Below are 12,313 nucleotides of genomic sequence, written 5' to 3'. Positions count from 1 at the left end.
CCGCAGGGCAACCATGTATAAATATCAGTGCGCATGCCCAACATTTCGTCGCCTATTTTTGCTTTGGCACCACAGCGCCACTTACAGGCCTGGCATACATTTTGCAGCGTTTTCATGCATTCGTGTGGACGATCACATTTATTTTACGTCTCCGTCTTTACGACTAACGTTCTGGAAAATATTAGCGTTTCGTGTTCGTTTTGACTTCGTGTGGACGGGGCCTAAGGACAATGGGTCAGTTTTAAATGGACAGCATCAAACAGTGAGTGGTGGTGAAGGCGTGTTTCTTCTCTACTCACGCCTGCATGGTGGTGGTGGCCGTCTGAAAGCTGAACATGTTCTCCTTGGGGAACCAGCTATTAGACCCCTCATCTGAAAAGACAGAACAGGATGGAGGAGGCGGTTCACAGACAGAGAGAGAGATGAGGCTAAAGATTTAATTACAAAGTTAAGTTTATACATTTTACTCTATCAACAACAGATCTACTTTTCTGAAAAGACCCGCCCTCTGTACTTCCTGAGAGGGAATGCCTTTTAAACACTTGTGAGAGCATGCACGAGTCCTTGTGCAAACTGTTAAATTAGCTGTTTGCATCTCTCATATTTTCCCACTATGTCAGACTCACCAGTGCTCAGTTAAAATGGGGACGAGCACGAAGGACGGCTCTACGTAAACTTATCACTAGAATGATTGACAGTTAGAAGGACCACTTGGTTCAAGCAGCATTTCATTCTCTACCTTTGTTGTCAGTGGACGTCCGGTCCTCGCTGTAGACCCTCTCCAGCTTCTTTCGGTGCTTTTCTCCATCCTGTGGGGACGAGTCCAGGTCCAGGGACCGCTGGCTTTGACACGGGGCCCGAATGCAGGCCACACAGTCTGGGCTGTAGTCCTCCCTGGACCCTCCTCTCCTGACCCACCAGTCGCCGATGTCGCTGGCACTCCTGGAGCTCTGTAGTGGCTGGGAGGCTGTTGAAGGGCCCCCTTGTAGCTGGTTGCTATGGTGATGGCTAGTGCGACTATGGCTGCTGTGGGTGTGGCTACCTCGAATAGCCGCAGCTGAGGACTGGGTGTGGATGGCAGGGTTGGAGGGCTGGGGCTCCCTGGGCCCCTTCAGCACCTCCAGCTCTACAGCCTCCTGGCGACCAGCGCCCCCCAGAGTCATCCTGCCTTCCCTTGTTATTGTGTAAACTCTAGACGGCCTCAGAGCAACGCTGCCCTGGGAACCTCTGGCACTTGGTGGGTCCTCTGAGGAGAGGCTTCGCTCTACAGAGAGTCGACGTTTTGAGGGCCCTGGAAGGCCTTGAGTCCTGATGGGGTCGACCTGAGGGAGCACCTGTGGATTTGACCTGGGACTGGGCTGATGGGGGCGGCTGGGCTTAGTTAGGGCCAGACTTTTGTGCGGTCTGTGCGTTGGAAGGGTTTTGTTCTGAAAGCCACCGACGTCTGGAGAGTCACAGTCCTGACCAGCGAATGAGTCTGACAAAAGACGATCTGGGGAGGAAGAGGAAAAGATCCATTTGGGTATTCATGCAAACTCAATAAATCATGTTTATGCAGATATCAGGAGATTGTTTATTCCTCCTTGGAAACAAATGAGGGTTAAATTCCTCCAGGGCTCCAGGATTCAGCCTGAGAACTGGATGACTGCTAATCAACATCCTACAAACCTGGTAAGAAGGTAGAAATGGAGGCTCTGATGCACACAGCAACAACAGCAGGAACAGACAAGGCCACAAGCTAGTCAGCAGTCAGTAAGCAGTCAGTCAGCAGTCAGTGAGCAGTCAGTGAGCGGTTAGTAGGTGAGCAATTCTTACCTGAGAAAACAACCAGAATGTTTCCTTCTATTCTTAATCTCAGCAGGTTTGATTTTCTATGTCAGGCTTTTTCATGTGGAACATCCCACCGTGTGTGTGTGTGTGTGTGTGTGTGTGTGTGTGTGTGTGTGTGTGCTGCATCTGTCAGGATCCCAGTTTTTGTGTTCTCTGTCTGTTTGTCTTGTCTTTTGTGTTTCTCCCTTCCACCACCAGGAGGCGCCTGGCTCCGGTTCGCCTCCTCACACACCTGCAGGCTGTTGCCTCATCACCGGACTGCTCTTAAGCTGCTGGTTGCCACTACCTCGACGCCAGAGTGTTTGCCAGTTTGGGGAACTCTAGCCAATGCTGAGTCTAATCTGAGTTTTGCAGTTTTGAGTTTTTGTTCTCTAGCCAAGCTGAGATCACATAGAGTTTAGCTGAGCGCTTTTTTCTCCCTGAGTCTCAACTTTGTTTGTTCTTTGCCTTTCGGCAGGAAGCCTTCCTGCAAACTGGACCTTTCCGGACCGCCTTCTCCCAAGCGGGATGAACTGAGCCTTAAACTGAGCGACGGATTCCAAACAGGAGGTTTGGATCCAGCCACCTTTGAGCACGCTGAGATCACTCTCTGAGTAAAGAAGTCATCTTCACCACGACCCGTAGTACCACAGGAAAACTGAGTTGCAACCAGCGGCTGCATCATTTCACTCCGTCTGAGTTCTGGGTAAACCCTGTTCCACCCTCCACCGAGTCAAACAAATCCTGGAAGACCAACACACAGACTGGAGTCTACGTGTCTCCTCTTCTCTGGAAACTTTCCCGGCCGAACAGAGTTCGGAGTAACTTTCAATAAAACCTGTTCAAACTCTACTCTGTGTCTCTCTGTTTGGCTTCACTGCATGTGGGTCCGAGCTATAGATAAAATCATGACAGCATCGGCCATATTTCCCTTCCAAAGTCAACGCTGAAGTCTTTGAATTTATAGACTCAACTTTAAATTTTTAGATTAATTTACCATTTAGGCTGGTTGAATGAAGAAAAACATTCCGCTTATGTTTCTGTTGTTCCTCAACACAGGTTACAGGGGTAGTATGATAATAGTAATCTGTGTGCTTAAACCTAAACCTACCCCTGACCCCAGCCTAACCCCTGACCCTAGCCTACACCCTGACCCCAGCCTAACCCCTGACCCCAGCCTACACCCTGACCCCAGCCTAACCCCTGACCCCAGCCTAAACCCTGACCCTAGCCTAACCCCTGACCCTAGCCTAACCCCTGACCCTAGCCTAAACCCTGACCCTAGCCTAAACCCTGACCCCAGCCTAACCCCTGACCCCAGCCTAACCCCTGACCCCAGCCTAACCCCTGACCCTAGCCTAACCCCTGACCCCAGCCTAACCCCTGACCCCAGCCTAACCCCTGACCCTACTCCAACAGTAAGCCTTACCTGCCCCGTTGTGGTTTTCTGGATTTGTGTTGGACAGATGTTCTCCAAATGCTCTGGCTGCTCTGTAGAGACAAAAGAACAGACAGAAGTTAACCTGAAGGCTTCTCTGGATGCTAATATCCACACATAGACCACCTGACTGTTTCAACTCTAGATCAGAGCAGATAAACAGTCTGAACAGTAACACAGAGATGCTGTAGGGACGTATCCTGGCAGCTACACATGCTAACATGCTGGCACCACCAGACACCGACTGGTGTGGAGGAATATCTACAGCAGACTGTTTCATTGCCCTGAAGATTGCCCTCTGGCTTCGTTGGTTGGTCCAAAGAAAGAACTGTCAGTGACTCTATGTGAGATCAATCTACTATAGAAATGAGATGTGGAAGAGAGAATGGATGGTTGTTCAGCAAAGCTCCTCTAACGCTCAGACTTTCCTTCATTTCCCTCCATGGCAGCTCCTTGGCTTTGTAACGACACAGAGCAGCAAACAATGCCATAGAGACAGAGGGCCGACTAACAGACCTCTAGATTACTGTTAATCTGTGTTAATCTGATCATTATGCTTTTTATATTAAAGTCAGAAAAACCCAACTAGAGGGCAGACTTTATGTTATTAAAAGATTTTATAATGAATAAAGGAACTCTATTCTTCCTTTAGTCCCAGTAACTCTGCATTGTGTTTAATAAAAAGAAAGCAGCTAAATATTTCTGTCCATTCTGGGTGTCTGGATCCACGACGATGGAAATAAAGACCATGACTGAAACATCCGCCATGTTTGAGGCTGTCAGTCACCCTGTGGCTGATTGATGACATTCATTTCTCTATTCATCCAGAGATGCATGGCAGGGTTTAGTCCAGTCCAGGGTTTAGTCCAGTCCAGGGTTTAGGGATTAGTCCAGTCCAGGGTTCAGTCCAGTCCAGGGTTTAGTCCAGTTTAGGGATTAGTCCAGTTTAGAGTTTAGTCCAGTCCAGGGTTTAGTCCAGTCCAGGGTTTAGTCCAGTTTAGGGTTTAGTCCAGTTTAGGGATTAGTCCAGTCCAGGGTTTAGTCCAGTCCAGGGTTTAGTCCAGTTTAGGGATTAGTCCAGTTTAGGGTTTAGTCCAGTCCAGGGTTTAGTCCAGTCCAGGGTTTAGTCCAGTCCAGGGTTCAGTCCAGTCCAGGGTTTAGTCCAGTTTAGGGTTTAGTCCAGTTTAGGGATTAGTCCAGTCCAGGGTTTAGTCCAGTCCAGGGTTTAGTCCAGTTTAGGGTTTAGTCCAGTCCAGGGTTTAGTCCAGTTTAGGGTTTAGTCCAGTCCAGGGTTTAGTCCAGTTTAGGGATTAGTCCAGTCCAGGGTTCAGTCCAGTCCATGGTTTAGTCCAGTCTAGGGTTTCGTCCAGTTTAGGGAATAGTCCAGCCCGTCGTTTAGTCCAGTCCAGGGTTTAGTCCAGTCCATGGTTTAGAAAAGTCCATGGTTTAGTCCAGTTTAGGGTTTAGTCCAGTTTAGGGATTAGTCCAGTCCAGGGTTCAGTCCAGTCCAGGGTTCAGTCCAGTCCATGGTTTAGTCCAGTCCAGGGTTTAGTCCAGTTTATGGTTTAGTCCAGTTTAGGGAATAATCCAGCCCATCGTTTAGTCCAGTCCAGGGTTTAGTCCAGTCCATGGTTTAGAAAAGTCCATGGTTTAGTCCAGTCCAGGGTTTAGTCCAGTCCATGGTTTAGAAAAGTCCATGGTTTAGTCCAGTTTAGGGTTTAGTCCAGTTTAGGGAATAGTCCAGCCCATCGTTTAGTCCAGTCCAGGGTTTAGTCCAGTCCAGGGTTTATTCAAGTTTAGGGTTTAGGCCAGTTTAGGTATTAGTCCATTCCATGGGTTAGTCCAGTCCAGGGTTTAGTCCAGTTTAGGGATTAGTCCAGTTTAGGGATTAGTCCAGTCCATGGTTTAGTCCAGTCCATGGTTTATTCAAGTTTAGGGTTTAGTCCAGTCCAGGGTTTAGTCCCGTTTAGGGAATAGTCCAGTCCAGGGTTAAGTCCAGTCCATGGTTTAGTCCAGTCCATGGTTTATTCAAGTTTAAGGTTTAGTCCAGTTTAGGGATTAATCCAGTCCATGGTTTAGTCCAGTCCATGGTTTATTCAAGTTTAGGGTTTAGTCCAGTTTAGGGATTAGTCCAGTCCATGGTTTAGTCCAGTCCATGGTTTATTCAAGTTTAGGGTTTAGTCCAGTCCAGGGTTTAGTCCCGTTTAGGGAATAGTCCAGTCCAGGGTTTAGTCCAGTCCATGGTTTATTCAAGTTTAGGGTTTAGTCCAGTTTAGGGATTAGTCCAGTACATGGTTTAGTCCAGTCCATGGTTTATTCAAGTTTAGGGTTTAGTCCAGTTTAGGGATTAGTCCAGTCCATGGTTTAGTCCAGTCCAGGGTTTATTCAAGTTTAGGGTTTATTCAAGTTTAGGGTTTAGTCCAGTCCAGGGTTTAGTCCAGTCCAGGGTTTATTCAAGTTTAGGGTTTAGGCCAGTCCAGGGTTTAGTCCAGTCCAGGGTTTAGTCCAGTCCAGGGTTTAGTCCAGTTTAGGGAATAGTCCAGTCCAGGGTTTAGTCCAGTCCATGGTTTATTCAAGTTTAGGGTTTAGTCCAGTCCAGGGTTTAGTCCAGTTTAGGGAATAGTCCAGTCCAGGGTTTAGTCCAGTCCATGGTTTAGTCCAATCCATGGTTTATTCAAGTTTAGGGTTTAGTCCAGTCCAGGGTTTAGTCCAGTCCATGGTTTATTCAAGTTTAGGGTTTAGTCCAGTCCAGGGTTTAGTCCAGTTTAGGGAATAGTCCAGTCCAGGGTTTAGTCCAGTCCATGGTTTAGTCCAATCCATGGTTTATTCAAGTTTAGGGTTTAGTCCAGTCCAGGGTTTAGTCCAGTCCATGGTTTATTCAAGTTTAGGGTTTAGTCCAGGGAAATATCAGCTGTGCTGCTGCCATCAACACCTTTGTTTCTAGATGTTGGAGCTTGGCCTGTTTTCCAGTGTAGTCCTGTTTCTCTGACTGTGACTAACTTGATGTGCTCTCTTCATCCTCTGACATGGGAGCTGGCTCGGAGCTCGTCTGCCTGGCTGTGTGTTTCCTGGACGGGGAAACACACAGCAGCATAACCGCAGCATTCTGGTTAGAGGTGAACCCCATAACCGCAGCATTCTGGTTAGAGGTGAACCCCATAACCGCAGCATTCTGGTTAGAGGTGAACCCCAGAACCGCAGCATTCTGGTTAGAGGTGAACCCCATAACCGCAGCATTCTGGTTAGAGGTGAACCCCAGAACCGCAGCATTCTGGTTAGAGGTGAACCCCAGAACCGCAGCATTCTGGTTAGAGGTGAACCCCATAACCGCAGCATTCTGGTTAGAGGTGAACCCCAGAACCGCAGCATTCTGGTTAGAGGTGAACCCCAGAACCGCAGCATTCTGGTTAGAGGTGAACCCCATAACCGCAGCATTCTGGTTAGAGGTGAACCCCAGAACCGCAGCATTCTGGTTAGAGGTGAACCCCAGAACCGCAGCATTCTGGTTAGAGGTGAACCCCAGAACCGCAGCATTCTGGTTAGAGGTGAACCCCATAACCGCAGCATTCTGGTTAGTAGAGCAAACTCAGTATCTGTCTTTCCTAACACGGCTAAACTGTGACATTTTAAATCAAACCTGGAATATAAAAACAAAAACATAACAGTCTTTTAGTGAAATGGTTGAGTCAAAACGTCATAATGAGCACCTGAGGCACCTCAGAAAGTGGTCATTCCCTAAAAACGCCTGATTGATGAAGCAGAGACTCCATGGTCGGATTTAGAAACCTCCTCTTAGCTCAGCTGGTTTACACATTCAGGGTTTTAACTTTCAAAGCTTCTGCTGTGGCTTTCTGCCAGTCAATGTGACAGCTTTATGTTTCAGAGACGTCCTGGATGATTTACTGCTAATAACCACACTGGAGCGAGGCCGAGCTAATCTGAGGACAGGACAGTGCCAGACGCACAGTCCTGAGGGAACCAGGCCATTAAGTCCTGAATCCAGCGTGGAAATGATTTGAGTTCTGAATACGGCTGCACTGATCAGGAGTCACTCCTAGATGGGATCTATGAAAGGAGAGGAAAAACAGCCGGACTCTCTCCTTCCTGTTCCTGGGATTTAAACAGTTATGCTGACTGCTGATAGCTCCTAAAGGGGGGGGTCAGATTGGAATGATTGAACTGATGCAGCGACGGCAGCTTCTCTGATCATAGCATCGCTAACCTTTCTGCACATCTGGGCAGCTGTGAGATCAGGAGACCTTTACCTGCAGAGACAGTTGCTCCATAAACACGTCAGCCATTTCTTCTAAATATTAGCATCAAGATTCCCTCTAATCTCAATCCATCTTAATCCCAATCTCCCCTTCAAACAAGGCAGGAAGCTCCATCACCTCATGGCTTCTTTCCACAGAGGTGGAAGGAAATATATAGAGCCCCCAATCACTGCAGGTGAGGAGGCGTGAAAAGGTGATCATATGGGAGCAGCCGCTAACTAACTAACCAACTAACTAACTAACTAACTGAAAAGCTAGCTAGCTGGTTAACTAAATTACTATCTAACTAGCTAGCTCAATCAGCTAACTAACTAACTAACCAACCAACTAACTGAAAAGCTAGCTAACTGGTTAACTAAATAACTATCTAACTAGCTAGCTCAATCAGCTAACTAACTAACCAACCAACTAACTGAAAAGCTAGCTAACTGGTTAACTAAATAACTATCTAACTAGCTAGCTCAATCAGCTAACTAACTAACCAACCAACTAACTGAAAAGCTAGCTAGCTGGTTAACTAAATAACTATCTAACTAGCTAGCTCAATCAGCTAACTAACTAACTAACCAACCAACTAACTTAAAAGCTAGCTAGCTGGTTAACTAAATAACTATCTAACTAGCTAGCTCAATCAGCTAACTAACTAACCAACCAACTAACTTACAAGCTAACTAGCTACCTAACCTACTAGTTAACTTACCAAGTAGCTACCTAAATATCTAGATACATAGCTAATTAACTAACTATATAAATAGATAAATAACTAGCTGGCTAACTAACTACATTAACCAGCCTTGGCGTTATATTCTGAACAGCCTCATTAACATGAACAAAAGTTCAAAGAAGGCAGTTAGCAAAACCTTTAGCAGAACCATTAGCAGAACCGTTAGCAGAACCTTTAGCAGAACCATCAGCAAAACCTTTAGCAGAACCATTTAGCAGAACCTTTAGCAGAACCATTAGCAAAACCTTTAGCAGAACCATTTAGCAGAACCGTTAGCAGAACCATTAGCAAAACCTTTAGCAGAAACATTTAGCAGAACCTTTAGCAGAACCATTAGCAGAACCGTTAGCAGAACCATTAGCAAAACCTTTAGCAGAAACATTTAGCAGAACCTTTAGCAGAACAATTAGCAGAACCTTTAGCAGAACCATTAGCAAAACCTTTAGCAGAACCATTTAGCAGAACCGTTAGCAGAACCTTTAGCAGAACCATTAGCAGAACCATTAGCAAAACCTTTAGCAGAAACATTTAGCAGAACCTTTAGCAGAACCATTAGCAGAACCTTTAGCAGAACCATTAGCAAAACCTTTAGCAGAACCATTTAGCAGAACCGTTAGCAGAACCATTAGCAAAACCTTTAGCAGAAACATTTAGCAGAACCTTTAGCAGAACCATTAGCAGAACCTTTAGCAGAACCATTAGCAAAACCTTTAGCAGAACCATTTAGCAGAACCGTTAGCAGAACCATTAGCAAAACCTTTAGCAGAAACATTTAGCAGAACCTTTAGCAGAACAATTAGCAGAACCTTTAGCAGAACCATTAGCAAAACCTTTAGCAGAACCATTTAGCAGAACCGTTAGCAGAACCTTTAGCAGAACCATTAGCAGAACCATTAGCAAAACCTTTAGCAGAAACATTTAGCAGAACCTTTAGCAGAACAATTAGCAGAACCTTTAGCAGAACCATTAGCAAAACCTTTAGCAGAACCATTTAGCAGAACCGTTAGCAGAACAATTAACAGAACCGTTAGCAGAACCATTAGCAAAACCTTTAGCAGAAACATTTAGCAGAACCTTTAGCAGAACAATTAGCAGAACCTTTAGCAGAACCATTAGCAAAACCTTTAGCAGAACCATTTAGCAGAACCGTTAGCAGAACCTTTAGCAGAACCATTAGCAGAACCATTAGCAGAACCTTTAGCAGAACCTTTAGAAGAACCATTAGCAGAACCTTTAGCAGAACAATTAGCAGAACCTTTAGCAGAACCATTAGCAGAACAATTAGCAGAACCTTTAGCAGAACCATTAGCAAAACCTTTAGCAGAACCATTTAGCAGAACCGTTAGCAGAACCTTTAGCAGAACCATTAGCAGAACCGTTAGCAGAACCTTTAGCAGAACCTTTAGAAGAACCTTTAGCAGAACAATTAGCAGAACCTTTAGCAGAACCATTAGCAAAACCTTTAGCAGAACCATTTAGCAGAACCGTTAGCAGAACCTTTAGCAGAACCATTAGCAGAACCATTAGCAAAACCTTTAGCAGAACCATTAGCAAAACCATTAGCAAAACCTTTAGCAGAACCATTAGCAGAACCTTTGGAAGAACCATTAGCAGAACTTTTAGCAAAACCTTTAGCAGAACCATTAGCAGAACCTTTAGCATAACCAATTAGCAGAACCTTTAGCAGAATCTTTAGCAGAACCATTAGCAGAACCTTTAGCAGAACCAATTAGCAGAACCATTAGCAGAACCATTAGCAGAACCTTTAGCAGAACCAATTAGCAGAACCATTAGCAGAACCATTAGCAGAACCTTTAGCAGAACCAATTAGCAGAACCATTAGCAGAACCTTTGGAAGAACCATTAGCAGAACTTTTAGCAAAACCTTTAGCAGAACCTTTAGCAGAATCTTTAGCAGAACCAATTAGCAGAACCATTAGCAGAACCTTTGGAAGAACCATTAGCAGAACCATTAGCAAAACCATTAGCAAAACCTTTAGCAGAATCTTTAGCAGAACCATTAGCAGAACCTTTAGCAGAACCAATTAACAGAACCATTAGCAGAACCATTAGCAGAACCTTTAGCAGAACCAATTAGCAGAACCATTAGCAAACAAATGAGCAGAACCATTAGCAGAACCATTAGCAGAACCTTTAGCAGAACCAATTAACAGAACCATTAGCAGAACCTTTAGCAGAACCAATTAACAGAACCATTAGCAGAACCATTAGCAGAACCTTTAGCAGAACCAATTAGCAGAACCATTAGCAAACAAATGAGCAGAACCTTTAGCAGAACCATTAGCAGAACCTTTAGCAGAACCAATTAGCAGAACCTAACTAGCCACGTAACTTACTAGTTAACTTACCAAGTAGCTACCTAAATATCTAGATACATAGCTAATTAACTAACTATATAAATAGATAAATAACTAGCTGGCTAACTAACTACATTAACCAGCCTTGGCGTTATATTCTGAACAGCCTCATTAACATGAACAAAAGTTCAAAGAAAGCAGTTAGCAAAACCTTTAGCAGAACCATTAGCAGAACCATTAGCAGAACCATTTAGCAGAACCTTTAGCAGAACCATTAGCAGAACCTTAAGCAGAACCATTAGCAAAACCTTTAGCAGAACCATTTAGCAGAACTGTTAGCAGAACCATTAGCAAAACCTTTAGCAGAACCATTTAGCAGAACCTTTAGCAGAACCTTTAGCAGAACCATTAGCAAAACCTTTAGCAGAACCATTTAGCAGAACCGTTAGCAGAACCTTTAGCAGAACCATTAGCAGAACCATTAACAGAACCATTAGCAAAACCTTTAGCAGAACCATTAGCAGAACCTTTGGAAGAACCATTAGCAGAACTTTTAGCAAAACCTTTAGCAGAACCATTAGCAAAACCATTAGCAAAACCTTTAGCAAAACCTTTAGCAGAACCATTAGCAGAACCTTTAGCAGAACCATTAGCAGAACCTTTAGCAGAACCAATTAGCAGAACCATTAGCAAACAAATGAGCAGAACCTTTAGCAGAACCATTAGCAGAACCTTTAGCAGAACCATTAGCAGAACCTTTAGCAGAACCAATTAGCAGAACCATTAGCAGAACCTTTAGCAAAACCTTTAGCAGAACCTTTACCAGAACCTTTAGCAGAACCATTAGCAGAACCTTTAGCAGAACCTTCAGTAGAACCTTCAGTAGAACCTTCAGCAGAACCATTAGCAGAACCTTTAGCAGAACCATTGGCAGAACCTTTAGCACAACATTTAGCAGAAACTTCAGCAGAACCTTCAGCAGAACCTTTAGCAGAACCTTCAGTAGAACCATTATTAGAACCTTTAGCAGAACCTTCAGTAGAACCTTTAGCAGAACCTTTAGCAGAACCTTCAGTAGAACCTTCAGTAGAACCATTAGCAAACACCATTAGCACAACATTTAGCAAAACTTTTAGCAGAACCTTTAGCAGAACCATTAGCAGAACCTTCAGTAGAACCTTCAGTAGAACCTTCAGTAGAACCTTTAGCAGAACCATTTAGCAGAACCGTTAGCAGAACCTTTAGCAGAACCATTAGCAGAACCATTAGCAGAACCTTTAGCAGAACCTTTAGAAGAACCATTAGCAGAACCTTTAGCAGAACAATTAGCAGAACCTTTAGCAGAACCATTAGCAGAACAATTAGCAGAACCTTTAGCAGAACCATTAGCAAAACCTTTAGCAGAACCATTTAGCAGAACTGTTAGCAGAACCTTTAGCAGAACCATTAGCAGAACCATTAGCAGAACCTTTAGCAGAACCTTTAGAAGAACCATTAGCAGAACCTTTAGCAGAACAATTAGCAGAACCTTTAGCAGAACCATTAGCAAAACCTTTAGCAGAACCATTTAGCAGAACCGTTAGCAGAACCTTTAGCAGAACCATTAGCAGAACCTTTAGCAGAACCAATTAGCAGAACCATCAGCAGAACCTTTAGCAAAACCTTTAGCAGAACCTTTACCAGAACCTTTAGCAGAACCATTAGCAGAACCTTTAGCAGAACCTTCAGTAGAACCTTCAGTAGAACCTTC

General features: G+C 44.5%; 1 protein-coding gene across 2 annotated transcripts in view; it reads right to left on the bottom strand.

Annotated features, from left to right (window-relative positions):
* The window catches only part of nsmfb (NMDA receptor synaptonuclear signaling and neuronal migration factor b), a 68,936-nt gene that overhangs the window by 53,681 nt on the left and 2,942 nt on the right, over positions 1-12,313 (bottom strand). For both annotated transcript variants that reach the window (XM_038276103.1, XM_038276104.1), the window contains exons 2-4: positions 3,239-3,300; positions 740-1,492; positions 300-372 (exon numbers count right to left, since the gene is read on the bottom strand). In XM_038276103.1, the coding sequence (XP_038132031.1) occupies positions 300-372; positions 740-1,492; positions 3,239-3,300 (888 nt within the window). The remainder of the gene's footprint in view (positions 1-299; positions 373-739; positions 1,493-3,238; positions 3,301-12,313) is intronic.

Source organism: Cyprinodon tularosa, unplaced genomic scaffold, assembly GCF_016077235.1.
Source record: "Cyprinodon tularosa strain WSP-4 unplaced genomic scaffold, ASM1607723v1 ctg997, whole genome shotgun sequence".
NCBI classification, from domain to species: domain Eukaryota; kingdom Metazoa; phylum Chordata; class Actinopteri; order Cyprinodontiformes; family Cyprinodontidae; genus Cyprinodon; species Cyprinodon tularosa.
The sequence above is the reverse complement of the archived record's forward strand: the minus strand, read 5'-3'. Positions and strand labels throughout refer to the sequence as shown.